This window comes from Ascaphus truei, chromosome 5 (assembly GCF_040206685.1).
Source record: "Ascaphus truei isolate aAscTru1 chromosome 5, aAscTru1.hap1, whole genome shotgun sequence".
NCBI lineage: Eukaryota > Metazoa > Chordata > Amphibia > Anura > Ascaphidae > Ascaphus > Ascaphus truei.
In genome coordinates, this window is record NC_134487.1 from 282,234,779 (window position 1) to 282,256,575 (window position 21,797).

Here is a 21,797-nt window from a genome sequence, read left to right on the forward strand (position 1 = left end):
CAGGGAGCAGACACTCAGCATACAGGTGAATGTGCAGGGAGCAGACACTCAGCATGCAGGTGAATGTGCAGGGAGAAGACACTCAGCATTCAGGTGAATGTGCAGGGAGCAGACACTCAGCATGCAGGTGAATGTGCAGGGAGCAGACACTCAGCATGCAGGTGAATGTGCAGGGAGCAGACACTCAGCATACAGGTGAATGTGCAGGGAGCAGACACTCAGCATACAGGTGAATGTGCAGGGAGCAGACACTCAGCATGCAGGTGAATGTGCAGGGAGCAGACACTCAGCATACAGGTGAATGTACAGGGAGCAGACACTCAGCATGCAGGTGAATGTACAGGGAGCAGACACTCAGCATACAGGTGAATGTGCAGGGAGCAGACACTCAGCATACGGGTGAATGTGCAGGGAGCAGACACTCAGCATACAGGTGAATGTGCAGGGAGCAGACACTCAGCATACAGGTGAATGTACACGGAGCAGACACTCAGCATGCAGGTGAATGTACAGGGAGCAGACACTCCGCATGCAGGTGAATGTGCAGGGAGCAGACACTCAGCATGCAGGTGAATGTACAGGGAGCAGATATGCACAACTCATGGACACTGCATACAAACTGTAGTAGCTGCATTCAGGAGCTGAAGAATATCAATACTAATAGCCATATATAATGTGGATGCTGTAGGGTACAATGTCTGTATGGTGCTGTGTGGGGGCGGGGGGTAGTTTCTGTAGGGTGTGGGTGCTGTGTGGGGGCGGGGGGTCGTTTCTGTAGGGTGTGGGTGACCCCCCCTGGTCCTCTCTCTCTCTCTCTGCAGGGAGCCCCCACCCATCCCTGTGCTACCTGGTCATGGCTGTAGCTCTGGGGTCTGTGAGTCTCTTCCTCTGTGCTCTGATCCTGCTGGGCGTGCAGAGGAGCCGCTCAGACCCTCTGTGCCCTCACACCTCCTTCTACCATGACTGCTGGATCAGGCGCTTCCCCGGGCTCATCCTCAGCCTCCCGGGGTCACAGCAGCGCGGAGCACGAGTGCTGCACAGACACGTGGAGCTCTCTGCACAGATCTGCAGCCGCAAGTGCTGTGACCAGGGTGAGTCCCCAGTGCACGGGCACAGAGACAGGGGGGGGGGGACAAAGGAGAGGATTGGGACAATTTGCCGTGGCTGTTTTGACGTAGTGTTTAGGCTTTTTACGGTTTCGTTGTTTTACGGTTCGGTGTTTAAGGTTATTAATATTATTGCTAGGGGTTAGGGTTAGTAATATTATTGCTAGGGGTTAGGGTTAGTAATATTATTGCTAGGGGTTAGGGTTAGTAATATTATTGCTAGGGGTTAGGGTTAGTAATTTTATTGCTAGGGGTTAGGGTTAGTAATTTTATTGCTAGGGGTTAGGGTTAGTAATTTTATTGCTAGGGGTTAGGGTTAGTAATATTATTGCTAGGGGTTAGGGTTAGTAATATTATTGCTAGGGGTTAGGGTTAGTAATATTATTGCTAGGGGTTAGGGTTAGTAATATTATTGCTAGGGGTTAGGGTTAGTAATATTATTGCTTGGGGTTAGGGTTAGTAATATTATTGCTAGGGGTTAGGGTTAGTAATATTATTGCTAGGGGTTAGGGTTAGTAATATTATTGCTAGGGGTATTGGTTAGTAATATTGCTAGGGGTATGGGTTAGTAATATTATTGCTAGGGGTATGGGTTAGTAATATTATTGCTAGGGGTTTGGGTTAGTAATATTATTGCTAGGATTATGGGTTAGTAATATTATTGCTAGGGATATGGGTTAGTAATATTATTGCTAGGGGTATGGGGTTAGTAATATTATTGCTAGGGGTATGGGTTAGTAATATTATTGCTAGGGGTTTGGGTTAGTAATATTATTGCTAGGGGTTTGGGTTAGTAATATTATTGCTAGGGGTTAGGGTTAGTAATATTATTGCTAGGGGTATGGGTTAGTAATATTATTGCTAGGGGTTAGGGTTAGTAATATTATTGGTATGGGTTAGTAATATTATTGCTAGGGGTTTGGGTTAGTAATATTATTGCTAGGGGTTTGGGTTAGTAATATTATTGCTAGGGGTATGGGTTAGTAATATTATTGCTAGGGGTTAGGGTTAGTAATATTATTGGTATGGGTTAGTAATATTATTGCTAGGGGTTTGGGTTAGTAATATTATTGCTAGGGGTATGGGTTAGTAATATTATTGCTAGGGGTTAGGGTTAGTAATATTATTGGTATGGGTTAGTAATATTATTGCTAGGGGTTAGGGTTAGTAATATTATTGCTAGGGGTTAGGGTTAGTAATATTATTGCTGGGGGTATGGGTTATTAATATTATTGCTAGGGGTATGGGTTAGTAATATTATTGGTATGGGTTAGTAATATTATTGCTAGGGGTTAGGGTTAGTAATATTATTGCTAGGGGTTAGGGTTAGTAATATTATTGCTAGGGGTTAGGGTTAGTAATATTATTGCTAGGGGTTAGGGTTAGTAATATTATTGCTAGGGGGTATGGGTTAATGTCCTAGGTTGCAGTTATTGGCATTACCTAAATTGGTCCGGAATCCCCCAGACTTCCTGAGTTATCTGCAGCAGTGAACTGTCCTAGACATGCAAAGGAGACTGCCCACAGGGTGACACACACAGAGGAGACTGCCCACAGGGTGACACACACAGAGGAGACTGCCCACATGGTGACACAGACAGAGGAGACTGCCCACAGGGTGACACAGACAGAGGAGACTGCCCACAGGGTGATACACACAGAGGAGACTGCCCACAGGGTGATACACACAGAGGAGACTGCCCACAGGGTGATACACACAGAGGAGACTGCCCACAGGGTGATACAAACAGAGGAGACTGCCCACATGGTGACACAGACAGACGAGACTGCCCACGGGGTGACACAGACAGAGGAGACTGCCCACAGGGTGATACACACAGAGGAGACTGCCCACGGGGTGACACAGACAGAGGAGACTGCCCACGGGGTGATACACACAGAGGAGACTGCCCACAGGGTGATACAGACAGAGGAGACTGCCCACAGGGTGATACAGACAGATTAGACAGAGGGGGATTATGGTGCAGAGTCTTTGTAGTCAGGGAATTGGTCATCGTCGGTAAGGGCTTCGGGAGTGACAGAGGGTGCCCAGTGAAGCCTGTGCCTGGGGTAATGACACATTATGAGCCTCACAGGGCTGGGGCCATCCTGTTCCTAAGAAAACAAGGACACTGACCGGTGTCTCCAAGGGGAGAGGGCAGTTTTAACTCTCTTTGCACTCCCCAGACAGTGTCCCCTCTGGTGTCTCCTCAGGGTCCTGTAATGTGGCCATCTTTTACTATGACACCAGTGAAGGCAGAGCCAACTGTCACCTGGTGCACTGTCCCCAGCCTGAGAACTGCATTCTGCGACCACAGGAGGGAGCGGTCCTGTTCATTGTTACAGTTGGTGAGTGGACAGGGAGAGGGGGCAATCTCTCCCCTATAACCTAAAACGGTTCCAAGCCTCGGTATCAATAGGAATCCCAAGCCTCAGGATCAATAGGAATCCCAAGCCTCAGTATCAATAGGAATCCCAAGCCTCAGGATCAATAGGAATCCCAAGCCTCAGTATCAATAGGAATCCCAAGCCTCAGGATCAATAGGAATACCAAACCTCAGTATTAATAGGAATCCCAAACCTCAGTATCAATAGGAATAGGAATCCCAAACCTCAGTATCAATAGGAATAGGAATCCCAAACCTCAGTATTAATAGGAATCCCATGGGCTCAGTATCAATAGGAATCCCGAGGCTCAGGATCAATAGGAATCCCAAGGCTCAGTATTAATAGGAATCCCAAGGCTCAGTATTAATAGGAATCCCAAGGCTCAGTATTAATAGGAATCCCATGGGCTCAGTATTAATAGGAATCCCAAGGGTTCAGTATCAATAGGAATCCCAAGGCTCAGTATTAATAGGAATCCCATGGGCTCAGTATCAATAGGAATCCCAAGGGTTCAGTATCAATAAGAATCCCGAGGCTCAGTATTAATAGGAATCCCATGGGCTCAGTATTAATAGGAATCCCAAGGGTTCAGTATCAATAGGAATCCCGAGGCTCAGTAATAATAGGAATCCCAAGGGTTCAGTATCAATAGGAATCCCGAGGCTCAGTATTAATAGGAATCCCAAGGGTTCAGTATCAATAGGAATCCCGAGGCTCAGTATTAATAGGAATCCCGAGGCTCAGTATTAATAGGAATCCCGAGGCTCAGTATTAATAGGAATCCCGAGGCTCAGTATTAATAGGAATCCCATGGGCTCAGTATCAATAGGAATCCCGAGGTTCAGTATTAATAGGAATCCCAAAGGTCTGTGTTAATGGGACCAGTCCTGTAGCAGGCACCAGAAAGGCCCAGTAGGAAGGGTTGGGTGAATTGCTTTCATGCAGACATATTAAGCACAAGGACCTGGTGTAGGCTACAATAGGATAGGTACGGTACAGTAGGTAAAATCAGGGCTGGGGAGGGGGAAGGTATAGTAGTAAAATAGTGGATAATACACAGTGTGAAACTGCTGATTGACTGCGGGCCATGATGTGATAAGGAAATGATGATGTCATGATTATTATGATACAGCCAGATTATGATTCTGCCGTAATGATTATGATGTCATTATGTTGATGATGATTAGAGCCTGTGTCTTATTCCTCAGGTGTTGACCCCGATCTCTTGGTGTTTGATAAACTTGGGCACATTGATTTGAACCCAAGGTCATCCTTCAAATGGGAGCGTCCAAACACATCACGAGCGCTGGCCTCCCCTGCCCTCCTCCCCACTGACCAGGACCCTCCACCTCAATCTTCTCATCCTCAGGACCCTCCCCCTCATCCCCTCTCTACTGGGGATCATCTCCCTCCTGCCACTACCCCCGTTTCTACCTCCCCGGTGGGAGCCAGCTCTCTGTCAGGGGACGACTTCAGGGAGGAGCCCGACTCTTCCCATGCAGGATCCATGCCCCCTCCAAAGAACCAGCCCCCGTCGGACCTGCCAAGTCCAGCCCATCTGGACAGCAGCAAACAGCACTTCAATGAGACCAAGGGCCACAGCGGGAGGAACCAGACCTCTGACGGGGAGGGGGTGGGCATGGGAAGTGCTAGCGTGGGCTCCTGGCTGCTCCCAGTATTGCTGGGCTCCTCAGTAACTTTCTTGTGTTGCTGCTCGGGGCTCCTGGCCCTCGGATGCTGCAAGCGGAGGAGAGGACGATACAGACCTGGACGAGAGGGCAACACTGGGAGACGGAAACTTATAAGGTGCACCCTACTCAAAGAGAAGGTGTGACACCGAAACCTGCAGCTGCGACCTAACAACCTGCCGAGTAGGGGAAGAACTAACTACATAATATACAGGGTCACTAAGTGTTTGGACTGTGACACTGCTCTCACTGGATAACACACACAAACTGACACTGCTGTCACTGGATAATACAGACACCATGACACTGCTGTCACTAGATAACAGACAGACACACACTGTGACACTGCTGTCATTGGATAACACACACACACACACACACTGTGATACTGCTGTCACAAGATAACACACTGTGACACTTCCGTCACTAGATAACACACACACACCGTGACACTGCTGTCACTGGATAATACAGACACCATGACACTGCTGTCACTGGATAATAAAGACACCATGACACTGCTGTCACTGGATAACACACACACACACACTGCTGTCACTGGATAAGACACACACACACTGCTGTCACTGAATAACACAGATAACGTGACACTGCTGTCACTGGGTAATACATTGTGACTCTTCATTATAAATTAAACCCCCCCCCCCCTTTGAGGATTATGCTGGTACCAATTTACATATTAATTACAGCAGAATAAGTGTGTGCAAAGTCATATACAGAGAACCCAGGACACACCGTGCTGCTCCAGGTTCATGTAATGAATTCACTGCTGTATCATTATGCTGCATATTTACTTCTAGGGGCTTATTTAGACACTTTATTACACAGGGCACTGGATTCCTTTAATAGAGATTATCGATATCGGCATACAGCTCAGCGCGGTATTTGGGTGCACCGGGCAGTTTTGGCCCCCATTTTGCAGCCGAAAGCTGCTTACTGCTGAAATTAGAAAGCCATCTTTAAATGACCCGTAAGAACCTGCCATCACTAGCAGTTTCCTGCAGTCGCCCCCCAATTTCCATAACGTGTCCCACCGAACAAGCTTGGCCTCTCTAGCATCCCCTGGGATTCATGGAGCCTGCGGCAGATAGCAGGTAACTGATCCTCTCTCCCCCCCGTGAGTGGAGGGGGGGTCTTATCCTTTGTGCTCGCCCTGCTCAATGCCTCCATTCTTCCCTAATGCAGTGTTTGTGTTCCCTCTGTCCCCGGGAGCCGCCTCTGAAGGTCACGGAGGCTGGAGCCGGCCCAGGAAAAGGGATTTCAGGTCTTCAGATTAGCAGGGGGGGGGGGGGGTCACTAAACGAAACCCTCCCAGAGTCAACAGCAGAACTAAGACCAGGGGTTGCGTCATCCCACCGATCATCAGAGGAGCGACCCGAAACATGGGCCGGAGCGACACTGGCAGGGGTGGGATACAGGGCGGTCACAAGACGGGCATGGCACAGGTTACACTAAAAGGCACAAGGTGTGAAGGTGCCAGGAGGTACAGACCTAAGATTCCACGTCAGAAAACGTCTTACAATAAACTTTTCAGAAACGTGTTACAGGGGCAGGCACAGAGACTTCTTGTTTTTAAAGACGTGTTCCTCAGACATCAAGACGCCTGGTTTCAGTTCCCTATTGTTTAAACGGTGAATATTATCCCTACAATATATGATTACGGTCACTTAGTAACACTGGCCGACCGCAAACCTTTTCTGAGAAGATTACGACAATGTTTTATTCTGATCAGATCCTTTGATGTCTGCATGGAAAGCAGCTCTGTGCTGCCTGGTGGAAGAAGAGAGACTAAACAGCAGGACTGGTCATGTGAGCGCTCGACCGCGGGCTGGAGCCCTTTTAAATAAAAAATTAAATCACAGAAAAGGTTGACGTTTTACTGGTCATCACTTGCACAATAGGTCGTATTGGGGGTAACTACACCTGCCACAATATCATTGATTCTCACACAGGTGTCTGGCATGGTGTCTATCTTTCCCAAATTGACACTGTCGCCCTGGGGTGGACAGACGCCATAGGTCCCTTTTGTTTACGTCAATGACAATAGGCCCAGGCACAGTTGTATAAAACAGATCATGGTTTTTCTAGGAGATGCCCAAACCAGTCCCCGAAGTTTGTTTTTTTGCCGCAGAAATTCCCTGAACAGCGGCCTGTGCAGTGATGCATTGTGACAGAGACTGGCCTGCAGTGGCAGGTTGTGACTGTCCTGCAGGGTGACACATTGTGAAAGTGACATTGAGATGGTCCTGCAGAGAATGGAGGGGACACGGGGTACAGAGCCATCGCTTCCAGACCAGCCCACACCGAGACATCCACAGTATGTATCGGCTTCTCTCAGCCAAGTGCAGGGGGAAGGTTCCAAGCGCTGAGCTGGGTCCAACTGCAACCCTTGTGATGCTCAGGGTGTTACTCAATGCCCAACATGCTCTTGACGCTCTGCTTGTAGCGGGTCACACTTGCCTCGCTCTCGCCCTGGTTGAGCAGGTTCAGCACGGCGTCGCGATATTCCTGCACGCTGGTCGATCCCAGGATCTGTTCGCGAGGGGCGGGGTCTGCGCTCCCCATACGCTGTAGAGTCTGTACAGCGTTCCTCTCGGATACGCTGCCCTCCCACACGTACTCCTCCATGTCGCTCAACGACTTCTCGCTCTCCCAGGCCTCCGTTTTCTGTAAGGAGTTTAAAGACTGACCTGTAAATACACCCAGAGCTCACCTAACCACACACAGACTACACCCAAAGCCCACCTAGCCAAGCTCCCGGAGGCCACCTAGCCACACTCCCGGAGGCCACCTAGCCACACTCCCGGAGGCCACCTAGCCACACTCCCGGAGGCCACCTAGCCACACTCCCGGAGGCCACCTAGCCACACTCCCGGAGGCCACCTAGCCACACTCCCGGAGGCCTCCTAGCCACACTCCCGGAGGCCACCTAGCCACACTCCCGGAGGCCACCTAGCCACACTCCTGGAGGCCACCTACCCACACAGAGCTCCCTTAACCAAGCACCCAGAGCCCACCCAAGCAAGCACCCAGAGCCCACCTAACCATACACAGACTGCATCCACAGCACCATGGAAAATAAGACCCAGAGCACCCTGAACAATCAGTGCATCCCGATACACTTTCAGGATTGATGAGGATTCTGACACCTTAATAAGGAGCTGTGTGTATTATTCAAGCTGGACTGTTGGTGTCACTGCAGCAGAGGTAACAAATCACCACACACACACACACACACCAGAGTCTTTTGCCGAATCTCTGCTTTCCTTTATTCTAACATGGCAGGAGACCCTACCCCTACAGTGCAGAAACCTTCCACTGCCTGGGGGCCACAGATAGGCAGAGCGGTCATCTTCACCTACACACAGGTCAGCTGGACGGATGGACACACACATTCTCTACTCCCACACAGTACAGGCTCCCACATCCACACGCAGGTAGAGTGGGCTCACACGCCACTAGAGTGGGCTCACCTACACGCAGCTAGAGTGGGCTCCCTCACACACACACACACGCAGCTAGAGTGGGCTCCCACACACACGCAGCTAGAGTGGGCTCCCACACACACACAGCTAGAGTGGGCTCCCACACACACACAGCTAGAGTGGGCTCCCACACACACACAGCTAGAGTGGGCTCCCACACACACAGCTAGAGTGGGCTCCCACACACACAGCTAGAGTGGGCTCCCACACACACAGCTAGAGTGGGCTCCCACACACAGCTAGAGTGGGCTCCCACACACACACAGCTAGAGTGGGCTCACACACACACACAGCTAGAGTGGGCTCACACACACACACACACACAGCTAGAGTGGGCTCACACACACACACACACAGCTAGAGTGGGCTCCCACACACACAGCTAGAGTGGGCTCCCACACACACAGCTAGAGTGGGCTCCCACACACACAGCTAGAGTGGGCTCCCACACACACAGCTAGAGTGGGCTCCCACACACACAGCTAGAGTGGGCTCCCACACACACAGCTAGAGTGGGCTCCCACACACACAGCTAGAGTGGGCTCACACACACACACAGCTAGAGTGGGCTCACACACACACACAGCTAGAGTGGGCTCACACACACACACAGCTAGAGTGGGCTCACACACACACACACAGCTAGAGTGGGCTCACACACACACACACAGCTAGAGTGGGCTCACACACACAGCTAGAGTGGTCTCACATACACACACACACAAACAAACACACAAACAGCTAGAGAGGGCTCCCACACACACACAGCTAGAGTCGGCTCCCACACACACACAGCTAGAGTCGGCTCCCACACACACAGCTAGAGTGGGCTCCCACACACAGCTAGAGTGGGCTCCCACACACACACAGCTAGAGTGGGCTCCCACACACACACAGCTAGAGTGGGCTCACACACACACACACAGCTAGAGTGGGCTCACACACACACACACAGCTAGAGTGGGCTCACACACACACACAGCTAGAGTGGGCTCCTACACACACACAGCTAGAGTGGTCACACACACACACACAGCTAGAGTGGTCTCACATACACACACACACAAACAAACACACAAACAGCTAGAGAGGGCTCCCACACACACAAGATTTCCCCCGCACACAGCGAAACCCATCACAAGATCGCCCGGATCATGGAAAAGTCAGAAGTGTCAGAGCGGCTCATGAAATATGCAGAGCAATCAAAGGCAATTCATCCAACGAAGAGTCGCTGAAATATTAACGAGCAACTGAAAGGTAATGAAAGAGCGGGCAGGTTTGTGTGCAGGTAACTGCTTTGCATCAGGTGGCAGACACCAACTAAACACGGACCTTTGCCCAAACCAACCGCCAACCGCCACACACAAACCACAGCCACGCAGCGCACATGTAATGCCCCACACAGCACCCCGGGGGCTGCCCCACCACACGCCAGCCACACCAGGTCAGCTCCATCCCGTCACATGAAGTGAATTCTGAACGGGGGGTGGAAAAGATATTCTAAGCCTATTGGAGGAAGAAAATGTGTACAATGTTTCTGCTTCCCAAGCAGAGGGCGAGAGAGACGTTTCCGAAAATAAACACATTTGTCTTTCAATAGAAAATGAAATCCGTTAGCCTGGGGTGGCCAAGTCCAGTCCTCAATGGCTACCAACAGGTCAGGTTTTCAGGATATCCCTGCTTCAGCAAAGGTGGCTACATCTTTGAGCCACCTGTGCTGAATCAGGGATATCCTGAAAACCTGACCTGTTGGTGGCCATTGGGGAATGGAGTTGGTCACCGCTGTGTCAGCCAATCAAAAAAGTAGTTCAACTCCGTGCCCTCACACTTCCACCACTAATTTTGACATCTCCCCCCCCCAGTTTTCTTCTGCCTGTGTGTCCATCTGGATCACAAGCTGTTTGCAGTTGAATTCACATTCACAAATATTTTTGTTTGAAAAACTAAAAAGGTAGGAAATTATGTTCTTTACGTATCAAAGGATTTAAGGAAAATGTGCGAGGGGGGGGAGAGAAATGTGGGAGCAGCGAGCGAGGTGGGGGTGGCATGTCAGAGCAGCGCGGGGGGGGATGTCAGAGCAGCGCGGGGATGTCAGAGCAGCGCGGGGGGTGATGTCAGAGCAGCGCGGGGGGTGATGTCAGAGCAGCGCGGGGGGGGGATGTCAGAGCAGCGCGGGGGGGGGATGTCAGAGCAGCGCGGGGGGGAGATGTCTGAGCAGCGCGGGGGGGGGGATGTCTGAGCAGCGCGCGGGGGGGATGTCTGAGCAGCGCGCGGGGGGGGGATGTCTGAGCAGCGCGGGGGGGGATGTCTGAGCAGCGCGGGGGGGGGATGTCTGAGCAGCGCGCGGGGGGGGGATGTCTGAGCAGCGCGCGGGGGGGGGATGTCTGAGCAGCGCGCGGGGGGGTGTCTGAGCAGCACGCGGGGGGGGGGGTGTCTGAGCAGCACGCGGGGGGGGGGTGTCTGAGCAGCACGCGGGGGGGGGGTGTCTGAGCAGCGCGCGGGGGGGGGGGGATGTCTGAGCAGCGCGGGGGGGGGAGCCGGGATGTCTGAGCAGCGAGTGAAAGAGGGGAATGTGGTGGGGGGACGACCCTCACTCACCCAGGACTCGTGGTATAGGACGGTGAGCAGGTACAGAGCATAATCACGATTTTGTCTCCTCACAGGACACCTGAAATAAGAAGGGCCAAAATGTAACCTCATCCATGCATTTAACGGGGTGTGCTATAAAAAGGGTTCCTCCCATTGTAAGTGCCAGACAGCCAGCAGGCTGAGGAGATGTTCTTATAGGAGACGGTTCTTTTAACAGAGGTTCTTCCCACAGGAAGGGACTGTGAGGAGAGGTTCTTTAAAAGGGCGGGAGACGGGCTAAGTTGCTGCCGGGAGACCCCAGGAAGTTCTGCGCTCTGGTACCTGTCAGCCCGGATTGTGAGGGTATCGGACGGTGCGCTGTAACGAGATCCTACAAGTTTAATGAGCTTCTTCCTGGCGCGGTCATCTAGATTCAGACTGGAGAGCTTTATCTAAGAACGGGAGAGAAAGTGAGGTTGTGGGACGAGGAAGGGAGACAAAGGGGTGAGGGGGCAGAAGGGAAACACGGGAGGCAAGGGGGGGTGGAAGGGAGGGGACGGGAGGGAGAGACATGGGGGGGACGGGAGGGAGAGACATGGGGGGGACGGGAGGGAGAGACATGGGGGGGACGGGAGGGAGAGACATGGGGGGGACGGGAGGGAGAGACATGGGGGGGACGGGAGGGAGAGACATGGGGGGGACGGGAGGGAGAGACATGGGGGGGACGGGAGGGAGAGACATGGGGGGGACGGGAGGGAGAGACATGGGGGGGACGGGAGGGAGAGACATGGGGGGGACGGGAGGGAGAGACATGGGGGGGACGGGAGGGAGAGACATGGGGGGGACGGGAGGGAGAGACATGGGGGGGACGGGAGGGAGAGACATGGGGGGGACGGGAGGGAGAGACATGGGGGGACGGGAGGGAGAGACATGGGGGGGACGGGAGGGAGAGACATGGGGGGGACGGGAGGGAGAGACATGGGGGGGACGGGAGGGAGAGACATGGGGGGGACGGGAGGGAGAGACATGGGGGGGACGGGAGGGAGAGACATGGGGGGGACGGGAGGGAGAGACATGGGGGGGACGGGAGGGAGAGACATGGGGGGGACGGGAGGGAGAGACATGGGGGGGACGGGAGGGAGAGACATGGGGGGGACGGGAGGGAGAGACATGGGGGGGACGGGAGGGAGAGACATGGGGGGGACGGGAGGGAGAGACATGGGGGGGACGGGAGGGAGAGACATGGGGGGGCGGGAGGGAGAGACATGGGGGGGCGGGAGGGAGAGACATGGGGGGGCGGGAGGGAGAGACATGGGGGGGCGGGAGGGAGAGACATGGGGGGGCGGGAGGGAGAGACATGGGGGGGCGGGAGGGAGAGACATGGGGGGGCGGGAGGGAGAGACATGGGGGGGCGGGAGGGAGAGACATGGGGGGGCGGGAGGGAGAGACATGGGGGGGCGGGAGGGAGAGACATGGGGGGGCGGGAGGGAGAGACATGGGGGGGCGGGAGGGAGGGACATGGGGGGGCGGGAGGGAGGGACATGGGGGGGCGGGAGGGAGGGACATGGGGGGGCGGGAGGGAGAGACATGCTGAGACATGGGGGGGGCGGGAGGGAGAGACATGCTGAGACATGGAGGGGGCGGGAGGGAGAGACATGCTGAGACATGGGGGGGCGGGAGGGAGAGACATGGGGGGGGCGGGAGGGAGAGACATGGGGGGGCGGGAGGGAGAGACATGGGGGGGCGGGAGGGAGAGACATGGGGGGGCGGGAGGGAGAGACATGGGGGGGGCGGGAGGGAGAGACATGGGGGGGGCGGGAGGGAGGGACATGGGGGAGCGGGAGGGAGAGACATGGGGGAGCGGGAGGGAGAGACATGGGGGAGCGGGAGGGAGAGACATGGGGGAGCGGGAGGGAGAGACATGGGGGAGCGGGAGGGAGAGACATGGGGGGGTGGGAGGGAGAGATATGGGGGGCGGGGAGGGAGAGAAATATGGGGGGCTGAGATAGGAGAGATATAAGGGGGGTAGAGAGGGAGAGATATGGGAAGGGGCCGGGGAGGGAGAGAGAGAGAGAAAGATGGCTGTGTCAGTTGCTCATTTGAGGGAGGCGTCACTCACCTGTAGGGTCACTGCTCTGGCTTTTGGATTTCGGAGGGAGGGTCCGGATGATATGTAATCCACTGTTTGAAACTCAATTGGAAAAAGCTGCGCACACAACTCATTGCTGGAAAGAGCGGATGGGAACGGGGTGCAGAACTCTGAGAGAGTGGGAGAGAGAGAATGCTATGCCTCGTGCAGTCTTATGGAGCATCAGACACAGCTGCGCCATGTGCAGTCATACAGAGCGTCAGACACACAGCTGTGCACGGCCATACAGAGCGCCCGAGACACCGCTGCGCACAGCCATACAGAGCGCCCGAGACACCGCTGTGCACAGCCATACAGAGCGCCCGAGACACCGCCGCGCACAGCCATACAGAGCACCCGAGACAGCTATACAGAGCATCCGAGTGCAGACACTGCTAAGCCGCATACAGCCAAAACCGCCAGGCAACGCTGTTCCGCGTTCAGCCATACACACACCAGAAACTGCTGTGCCACGAGCAGCCATACAGCGAGCTTGTGTGTACAGCAAAGTGAGCCGGTCAGAAGCGATGACCACAGAGATCTCACCTCGCAGAGCGGAACAGTGCTGCTTTATAGCAACAGGAGTCAGGTGCAGGAAGTTGGGGATCTGAAAAAGAAAGAAAGAGGGAGAAGGGGAACGAAAGGTGTAGGGCCCGTAATATAGTGTGTGCGGCCATGCGCGCGCCTGTGTGAACACGCCTGCACGTGCCGCACACTTTTTGTGTGTATGCTGTGAGCGACAGTGAGGTACTGTGTGTGTGTGTGTTTATGTGTTAAATATGTTTATAATAAATAAATTATTTATTAACATTGTACACACACACACACACACACACACACACACACACACACACTTCAGCGGCGCAAAATCTTTATTTTCCCTGTCTTCCCCCCGGTCGGTCGGTTCCACGCTCACTGCCGTGCACGCGCGGCCCTATTATAGGAAGGCTGACTAACCACAGCCAACTATAACTGCAGCGCGCGCAGCAATCACGCCCTCTATAGAACAGCCCTAAGAAGGGAGAAGCAGGAGGGAAGAAGAACAGCACACAGGGGAGCCCTCCCTCGGGATGTGACCTGTTTTACCTTCACAAGTTCCAAATTCCCGGTCTTATCGGGGGGGACGCTGCTCCTGATGGGATACCCCATACGCACGGGAAGGGGCACCGTAGATGGCTTAAACACTGCTGCGGTTGGATAGACGCTGTTCCAGTCCTGGTCAGGCTGCATCTTACTTGTCCTGGGAGCTGCAGGCTGGAAGGAGAAGCCAGAGAATGGGCCCCTGAAGGTCAGTGTCACATGCAGCATCAGATAATACCCACTGTCCCCACCCTACATGTGACTCTGCTCAGCTGCTGCAACTCGTCTCACTTCCCCCTTCCCATAAAACATCTCTGAATATGCTGCCTACAAAATGATGGCATCAAACAGTGGTTGAAGTAGCTCAAAAAAGTAGTCAAACTATCCCCAGTCTAAAAAAATAAATAAAACAACAACCTTGTATTAAAATCATCAAAACTTTGTGTATTAAGCTTCTCTTTAAGTGCGGAAACAGAGAAGCCCGCGCTCGTACTGTCGAACGTTTGGTAAATGAAGTACATCTGCTCAAGGATGTCTTCTCTCTGCCCCCTTTGTATCTAAAGCCCTCTCCTGCCTTAAACCTTTCTCACTGACTGCCCCACACCATTGGAATGCCCTTCCCCTCAATACCAGACTAGCTCCCTCTCTAGCCACCTTTAAGGCCCACCTTAAGACACACTTGCTTAAAGAAGCATATGAGTAGCACCGTAGATATTACTAGACACATGATGCAGAGAGCTTGGCCCCCTGCAGAAGCACTTACCAAAATGCCCTCCTGTCTCTGTACTTTCCTTCTACATACCAATTAGATTGTAAGCACCTCGGAGCAGGGACTCCTCTTCCTAAATGTTACGTTTGTGTTAAGCACTTATTCCCATGACCTGTTATTTATATTATTTTTTATATGATTACCATGTGTATTAATACTGTGAAGCACTATGTACATCAATGGCGCTATACAAATAAAGACATACAATACAAGTAAGCCCATTGCTGCTGGATGCGTGGAGATACTCCCAATCGCTCCTATGTAAGGACGCTCTGAGGTGTTCTCACCATGTAACGAGAAAAACAGAGATGCACACAGCGCTACTTCTTCCCCTTTAAGACACACAATTTCTCCTGTGCAGTGCCCACTTTGTTGGTGAAACAGCGGTCATAAGGAAACCCTTGGGCATATTTGGTGGGCTTGTCCACAAATAAGGACCCGAGGAAAAACGTCCAAAAGTTTGACAGCCCAGATCACAGGTATAAGGATACCCTGGAATCCATGCGTCCTACTTCTACAAAAACCCATTGAGGACAGAGATAAAAACACAGATAAAATGGTTATGCCTATTGTGGCTGCTACAAGATCTGTCATCACCAATGCTTGGAGACGAGGTAAACCCCTGGGTATTGGCATGGTCAAAACTCAAATCTGGGATATCACAATAATGGAAAAGCTAAATAGCGACCTAAAGACACATATCCGAGATGTCTGTGGGACCCCTGGCTACAGTACAATAGATGAGGCTGCTGGGGTAGGGAAAGTTGGAACCAAGGCAATGGTCTTCACGGTCAGATGTTCAGAATCTCCTGAAAGACGATGCAGAGATCTCAAAGCACAAAATATTGTTCTGTGTTGAAATGTGGCAGTGAATCTTTCTGGTCTTAATGGCAAGTGAACGATTACACATGAATCCTCAACTGTATCTGTACTAAGATTAATAACTACATAATAAAATTGCTAACGATTACCCCTTCCCACCCCTTTTTTTTATTTCTGTACACTCTACCCCTAACAAAACTTTCAATAAAATAAGGTTGGTTTTTTTTAATATATAATTCTGAAGAGTATTTTTTGCCAGATGCATGGAATATTAATGTTGTAGAAATAGAAAGGGAGAGAGACTTTACAAAACAAATCCCAGTTTCATTCGAAATAAAGTGTAATTGTAAGCTCTTGAATAAGTAAGTAGTGACCACTGGTATCAAATCTATATCTCGATCTGTAACTCTAACCCTCACTCAATGTACTAATCACTGTCCCAGCTCGAGGTGGTACGTTCACCAGCTACATGAGGAAATCCCTGCTGTGCAGACACCCCCGGCACTGGAGTTACACTGACACGACGGGTGCGTTTACCTCCTTCCTGAACCTGAAGTTGGGTGGAGAGCGGTTCCCACGGGACACAGGAGCTGCACAGAAACACACATAATAATCTCATCACTGTATTGAACGGCAGCGAAACAGTGCTGTGTGTGTGTATATATTCCCCGGGCGGTATTATGTACATGTTATAGTCCCCGTGCTGTGTACAGTATATATTAAAAGACCTGTGCTATACTGCGGGTGTCTCCGGGTCACTGCGCTCGGGATTCGGGGGCCCCTGAGGGTCACACACACCCGGTTCAGCATGGAGGCCGCCATCTTGTGCAGGGGAAGGAGCGACGCGAGGGACAAAACACCAAAGTAGGCGGGTGGGCCACGTGATCAAGCCTGTGGCGGCAGCATACAGCCAGAGCTGCATAATTATGAGGAGTATCTATCTATACATTGATACTGAAAATGCTGCGCTGTGAAATCATAGTGAGTATCTCTATACACTGATGATGAACATGCTGCGCTGTATAATGATGTTGAGTATCTCTATACACTGATAAAGAACATGCCACACTGTATAATGATACAGAGTATCTCTATACACTGATAATGAACTGTGATCAGGGGTGCCAGCTTCTACTGAAGGCCAACCCGAAGAAAAACATTAATCCCTTACCTTGTGTGGCGTGGAGGTGCGCCGCCGGCGGCGTCTCCCGGCAACCTGCTGCAATTTCCCCCCCCAACTGCAGTGAAGATGGGCGTGCGTCGTCAAATGATGTCACGTTGCCATGGCAACCGGCCGCTTTGTGACGTCATGACGCTGCGCCGCGTTGCCATGGAAACGTGACGCCGCATAGCGTGATGATGTCGCATAGCGTCTGGTTGCCATGGCAACGCTGCATCATTTGATGCTGCACAGCCATCTTCACTGAAGTTGGGGTGGAAAATTGCAGGAGGATGCCGGAGACGCCGCCCCCACCTGGAGATTGACGACGGCAACCCGTAGCCCGGAGGTAAGTTCCCGAAACCCGGAGTCTCCCAGGTCAAACCCGGAGAGACGGCAACCCTGACTGCGCTGTATAACGATCCTACTTCTCCTATATTTGTATTTACAGTATTTCAACCCAGAAGAAGGCAAACAGAAACAGCCCCAGTGAAACATTATCCAATGATGTCTCATAAGTGGAAAAATAAATTCCTTCCTGAGTCCAAGAATGGCATCCAGATCCTTCCCATGTTTACTTACTTGGTACTGTATATCCCTGTATACCGTGCCTTTGTTGCTGGTCTAATCTCCTTTCCTCCAATCTGAGGGGATGCGTGTGCAACATGTATATACTGTGTGTAATATGTAGGCCTATGGCATATACACGTGTAACCCCCCTTTCTTCTATCTGGGGAGTTAGTAGGCAGAGTGGGATAAAGTGGGATGGTCCAATCGGTGTGGGGGTTGTCTAGCCACTCCCCTTTTTCTGTGTGGTGCTGAGGAGAGAAAAGTGATCGTGGCCTCAGACCTCCGGAGGAGCAGCTGAGGAGAAGCCTCATTGTAAATATGTTAAATAGGTTCAGTTAAGGATAAGGTAGTTGTAAGTGTAGATAGGTAAGAATATATTAATAGGTGTAACATTAGGCCGGTAAATAAATATAGATACCGTTTAGGAGTATTGTAAACCAAGTTAAGTAGAATAGATCAGCAAGGATAGCATTAAAGGTAGACTGTTATTCATTGTAAGAGTCAGATGTTAGGTTAATATATCCTGAGGGAGATGGGGGATTTTAAGTAGACAGAGCACATAGTTTACAGTTATTTGGCTATTAAGTACTCGGGAGGTTGACTGTCTTAACTATGAGAGATATGATAGCAATAGATGAATAGGTATAATATTGAGGTAGATAAGAGTTAGTCAGTTTAAAAGATGGGCAAGTGCTTCAGGTGTAGTGGGCACAGAGTATACCTCAGGCACAGTTAACTACAGCAGGGTCCCCTGAACAGGGATACCCGTCTGTTCTAATAACAGAAGTATATACCTGATAACATAGGACGGGATAGAGACAACAGTAATAAGATAATAGTATACCTGGTTACGTAGGACAGGGTACTAGTAGTCATAATAAGATCTAAGTATAAAGGGTAACTAGGGCAGGACAGTACCCGTTTATAATAAGAGAATAGTATAATTGGTGAGAAGTACAGAATAGAGTTGTTTAAGCTGTGCAGGCCACAGGCCTGGTAACTTGAACAGGTATGTGGTTAAAATATGAAAATAGTGTAGGATGCACCAGTTATACACTATTAAATAGAGTTAGGTCAGGGATTTTCTCGGGGGGGCGCGGCGGTTGCAGAGCCCCCGCGCTGGTCCCCCAGGCATGTAAATTAAATGCCGAGGGAGGCGTGAGGCCTCTGCAACTTTCTTTACCTGCTCTCTGCCGGCCCTTCGTTGATGCGTCGCCATGACAACGTGGGTCAAATGACGTTGCGGCGTCGAATGGCAACGCGTCACAAGACGTTGGGATGTCATATGACGCGTGGAGCCAGAGAGCAGGTAAGGGGGGTGGGGGTGCAGGCCAGGGGGAGCGCAGACGTGGGCGCGAACTGCAAAGTTGGCACACCCCTGGGTTAGGTTATAGTTAAAGGAGGGAGAGACAGTTAACCATTATTTGCAGTTACAAAGAGGGCAACCACCCCTCTCACAAGAAACGTATAAATGTTAGTAAGAATGAGCGTCCTCAGCCCTTGCTAGAGGAAGTAATCCTGTGCTGTTTTCTTATGTTATTCAATGAACTTTCATTTTGATATAAAACTACAAAACTCCTGGCGCCCTTCATTCATCATCTTACAAGACAGCTGAGAGAGCCATGCCCAGCCACCAGAAACAACCCTGGGTGTGAGGTACGTAACCTGATAGATTGACAACTAACACACATGTATACACTCCCTTGGAGCCGGGCAGGGAGGAGTTACACATGGTACACGGGCTCCTTAACATATTATACACAAATAACGTTTGGAACACCGTATATGTATGTGTGTGTGTGTGTGTGTGTGTGTGTATTCATGACTCCTTTTTTTGCAAGAGAATATATAGGTATTGCACTGTGTATTTTTTGTCACATTGGAAGTAGCTTTGGGCATCTTTGTCTGTTTTTTGTTGTATACATTTAGCCACGCCCACTAGCACTCCTTTTGACACATATATATATATATATATACATATATATATATATATATATATATATATATATATATATATATATTATGTGGTAATGGTAGGGGTTTCTCAGAGCTTGTTGGGTATTTGTGTGTTTATCAAGAGAATATATACAGTAGGTATTGCACTGTGTATTTTTGTCACATTGGAAGTAGCTTTTGGTATCTTTGTCTGTTTTTTGTTGTATGCACATGCAGTAGAATAAATATTTCCCTTTACAAAAAAATAAAAAGTAATGATTCGATGTATTTTCCTGTTTTTATAGGTTGAGTCGCTGTGTCATCAATCCTGAGCTGATCTACTTAGCTGCAGGTTCTGAACTTTTAACCATCAGGAACAGAAGACGGTGCAGCTGGCAGACACTGGCAGGGATCGGTGCAGATGGTGGGTGTGTATACGCACTCTGCAGATCACAAGGGGTTAATGGGGGTTTGCACTGATTTATTCATGATATGGGATTTCCAACCAATGGAATTGTATTTATCACATGGCGTGGTGGCAGCCCCACTGATTGCAGAAGTGGTTCTTACGGAGTTAACTTTTGTCTCACTGATAACAATCAGAACTTTAACAATAAAATGTCCACAACCCTCAGATCTTACAAATTGGGGTACCCCCACCTTCCCGCCCCCCCCCCCCGCCCAAGGGGACTGGAGAAATAGATTGCTAACATTGTATAAATGGCAGAGAATACGAGGCGTTTTCCTGCCCTTTTAAACCAGATTTGAGAGCCATTTTTGCCTCCCGGCTGCAAAACGCGTCAACATCCCGCAGCCCGTTTGTCTGAGAAACAAATCCCAGCGCAGGGTGAAATCCTTTGTGCAGCCAGATATTATCTGCTGATCACCTCTTAAGAGAAGCATCTTATTACACTTTCCATGCCGCCGCTCCGAACTCCAGATGCACCTCACCTCCCCTGTCTGCACTGCTAATAATGCACTTACTCCTAATGTGTCTGTAAGCCGCCCAACAGAACAGGCACATTGTGACCGGGTCTCTTTTAGCCTTATGTTGTCATGCACCTGTTGCACTTCTTCCCATTGGTTGCCTCCTATTGTAATGTTGTAAAGCGCTGCGTACATGGCTGGCACTATATAAATACAATTATACATGCAGTACATAGGAAATCAAACCCCTCCCAAGTCTAACTTAAAACAATACATGAAAGCAGAGTTGTGCAAACTGGGGGGCGCAAGATTTTCTGGGGGGGGGGGGGGGGCGCAGCAGTTATAGAGGTCCAGCGCTCTCCCCCAGGGCATTTAAATGAAATGCCGGGAGACCTTCCAGCGATGCGTCGTCATGGTAACCCGGCGTCAAAAGATGCCGCTGGGTCATTTGACGCGGGGGCCGAGCAGGGGGGAGGGGGAGCGAGCCGCAGCGGAGAGCAGGCAGGGGTGCGCACGGGGAGAAGTTTGCGCACCCCTGCATTAAAGTGTATTTAGGTGTCAAATTTAGATTAAAAAAAGAGGCATCAGTTACCCGGACGAGACGCCTTCCACATCGCTAGAATGAGTTCACTTTGGTCCTGGGAGGGACTGCCCCTTTAAGGGATGCGTTGTTATTGCGCACAGCACTTAGGCTGCGGCCAGGCAGGGAGCGGGCGCGCTGGTGCTCGTGCGCTGCGCCCTGCTCGGCCGGGCGATTCGTGGCCGGCTAGGTGCGCGCTCGTCTGGGGACGCGGCCACGACGTCACGGAGCTGGTTCACCCTCATTGGGCTAACCGCTCACGTGATGCCCTTGCGGCCGGCAAAATCAAATTTGCTTGCTAAGCGCTGCGCATGCGCTCGCTCACATTGAGGCAATGTGTGTGGCCAGCGCGAGCGCACCCGCCCGCTTAGCGCCACCCTGGCCGAGGCCCTACTTACATATGCCGGCCGACTCCTTTCTGCCCCCTCCTCCTCCTCCTTCCGATGCGTAGCGTCAAATGGCGGCGCGGACGTCACGTTGCCATGGCAACGAGACGCCGTATGAAGGCCGTGTTGGTGACGAAATGACGCTGCGAATCGGACGGAGGAGGAGGCCGCAGAAAGGAGCCAGC

The 21,797-nt window shown here is 51.3% G+C and overlaps 3 protein-coding genes across 14 annotated transcripts in view; 2 read left to right on the plus strand and 1 right to left on the minus strand.

Moving 5' to 3' along the window:
- Positions 1-829: 829 nt before the first annotated feature.
- MANSC4 (MANSC domain containing 4) lies at positions 830-7,600 on the plus strand. Its single transcript, XM_075602294.1, has 3 exons — positions 830-1,091; positions 3,321-3,455; positions 4,703-7,600. The coding sequence occupies exons 1-3, from the start codon at positions 854-856 to the stop codon at positions 5,326-5,328; spliced, it is 999 nt and encodes a 332-aa protein (XP_075458409.1). The 5' UTR covers positions 830-853; the 3' UTR covers positions 5,329-7,600.
- Positions 7,067-16,920, minus strand: MRPS35 (mitochondrial ribosomal protein S35). The gene is made up of 8 exons (XM_075602295.1): positions 16,784-16,920; positions 16,593-16,645; positions 14,471-14,638; positions 13,931-13,991; positions 13,376-13,515; positions 11,599-11,708; positions 11,287-11,356; positions 7,067-7,870 (listed from the first exon to the last, which is right to left on the minus strand). The coding sequence occupies exons 1-8, from the start codon at positions 16,875-16,877 to the stop codon at positions 7,610-7,612; spliced, it is 957 nt and encodes a 318-aa protein (XP_075458410.1). The 5' UTR covers positions 16,878-16,920; the 3' UTR covers positions 7,067-7,609.
- The window catches only part of LOC142496031 (potassium voltage-gated channel subfamily KQT member 1-like), a 92,564-nt gene continuing 87,279 nt past the window's right edge, over positions 16,513-21,797 (plus strand). For 4 of the 12 annotated variants that reach the window (XM_075602283.1, XM_075602282.1, XM_075602290.1 and 1 more), the window contains exons 1-4: positions 16,516-17,036; positions 17,666-17,799; positions 19,392-19,440; positions 20,025-20,143. The gene's annotated coding sequence lies outside the window, so the exon portion shown is untranslated. Of the gene's footprint in view, positions 17,037-17,665; positions 17,800-19,391; positions 19,441-20,024; positions 20,148-21,797 lie in introns of all 12 variants that reach the window. The other 8 variants (XR_012801886.1, XM_075602292.1, XM_075602293.1 and 5 more) reach the window with 5 other exon arrangements.

Bases quoted from the DNA above. Each gene is read 5' to 3' on its own strand.
- MANSC4 (XM_075602294.1), top strand. From the start codon at position 854: ATGGCTGTAGCTCTGGGGTCTGTGAGTCTCTTCCTCTGTGCTCTGATC. The intron at 1,092-3,320 runs GTGAGTCCCCAG...GTGTCTCCTCAG, and splicing joins CCGCAAGTGCTGTGACCAGG to GGTCCTGTAATGTGGCCATC. The intron at 3,456-4,702 runs GTGAGTGGACAG...CTTATTCCTCAG, and splicing joins CCTGTTCATTGTTACAGTTG to GTGTTGACCCCGATCTCTTG.
- MRPS35 (XM_075602295.1), bottom strand. From the start codon at position 16,877: ATGGCGGCCTCCATGCTGAACCGGGTGTGTGTGACCCTCAGGGGCCCC. The intron at 16,646-16,783 runs GTCTTTTAATAT...GTTTCTGTGCAG, and splicing joins ACACCCGCAGTATAGCACAG to CTCCTGTGTCCCGTGGGAAC. The intron at 11,709-13,375 runs GTGAGTGACGCC...TCCCGTTCTTAG, and splicing joins CCAGAGCAGTGACCCTACAG to ATAAAGCTCTCCAGTCTGAA.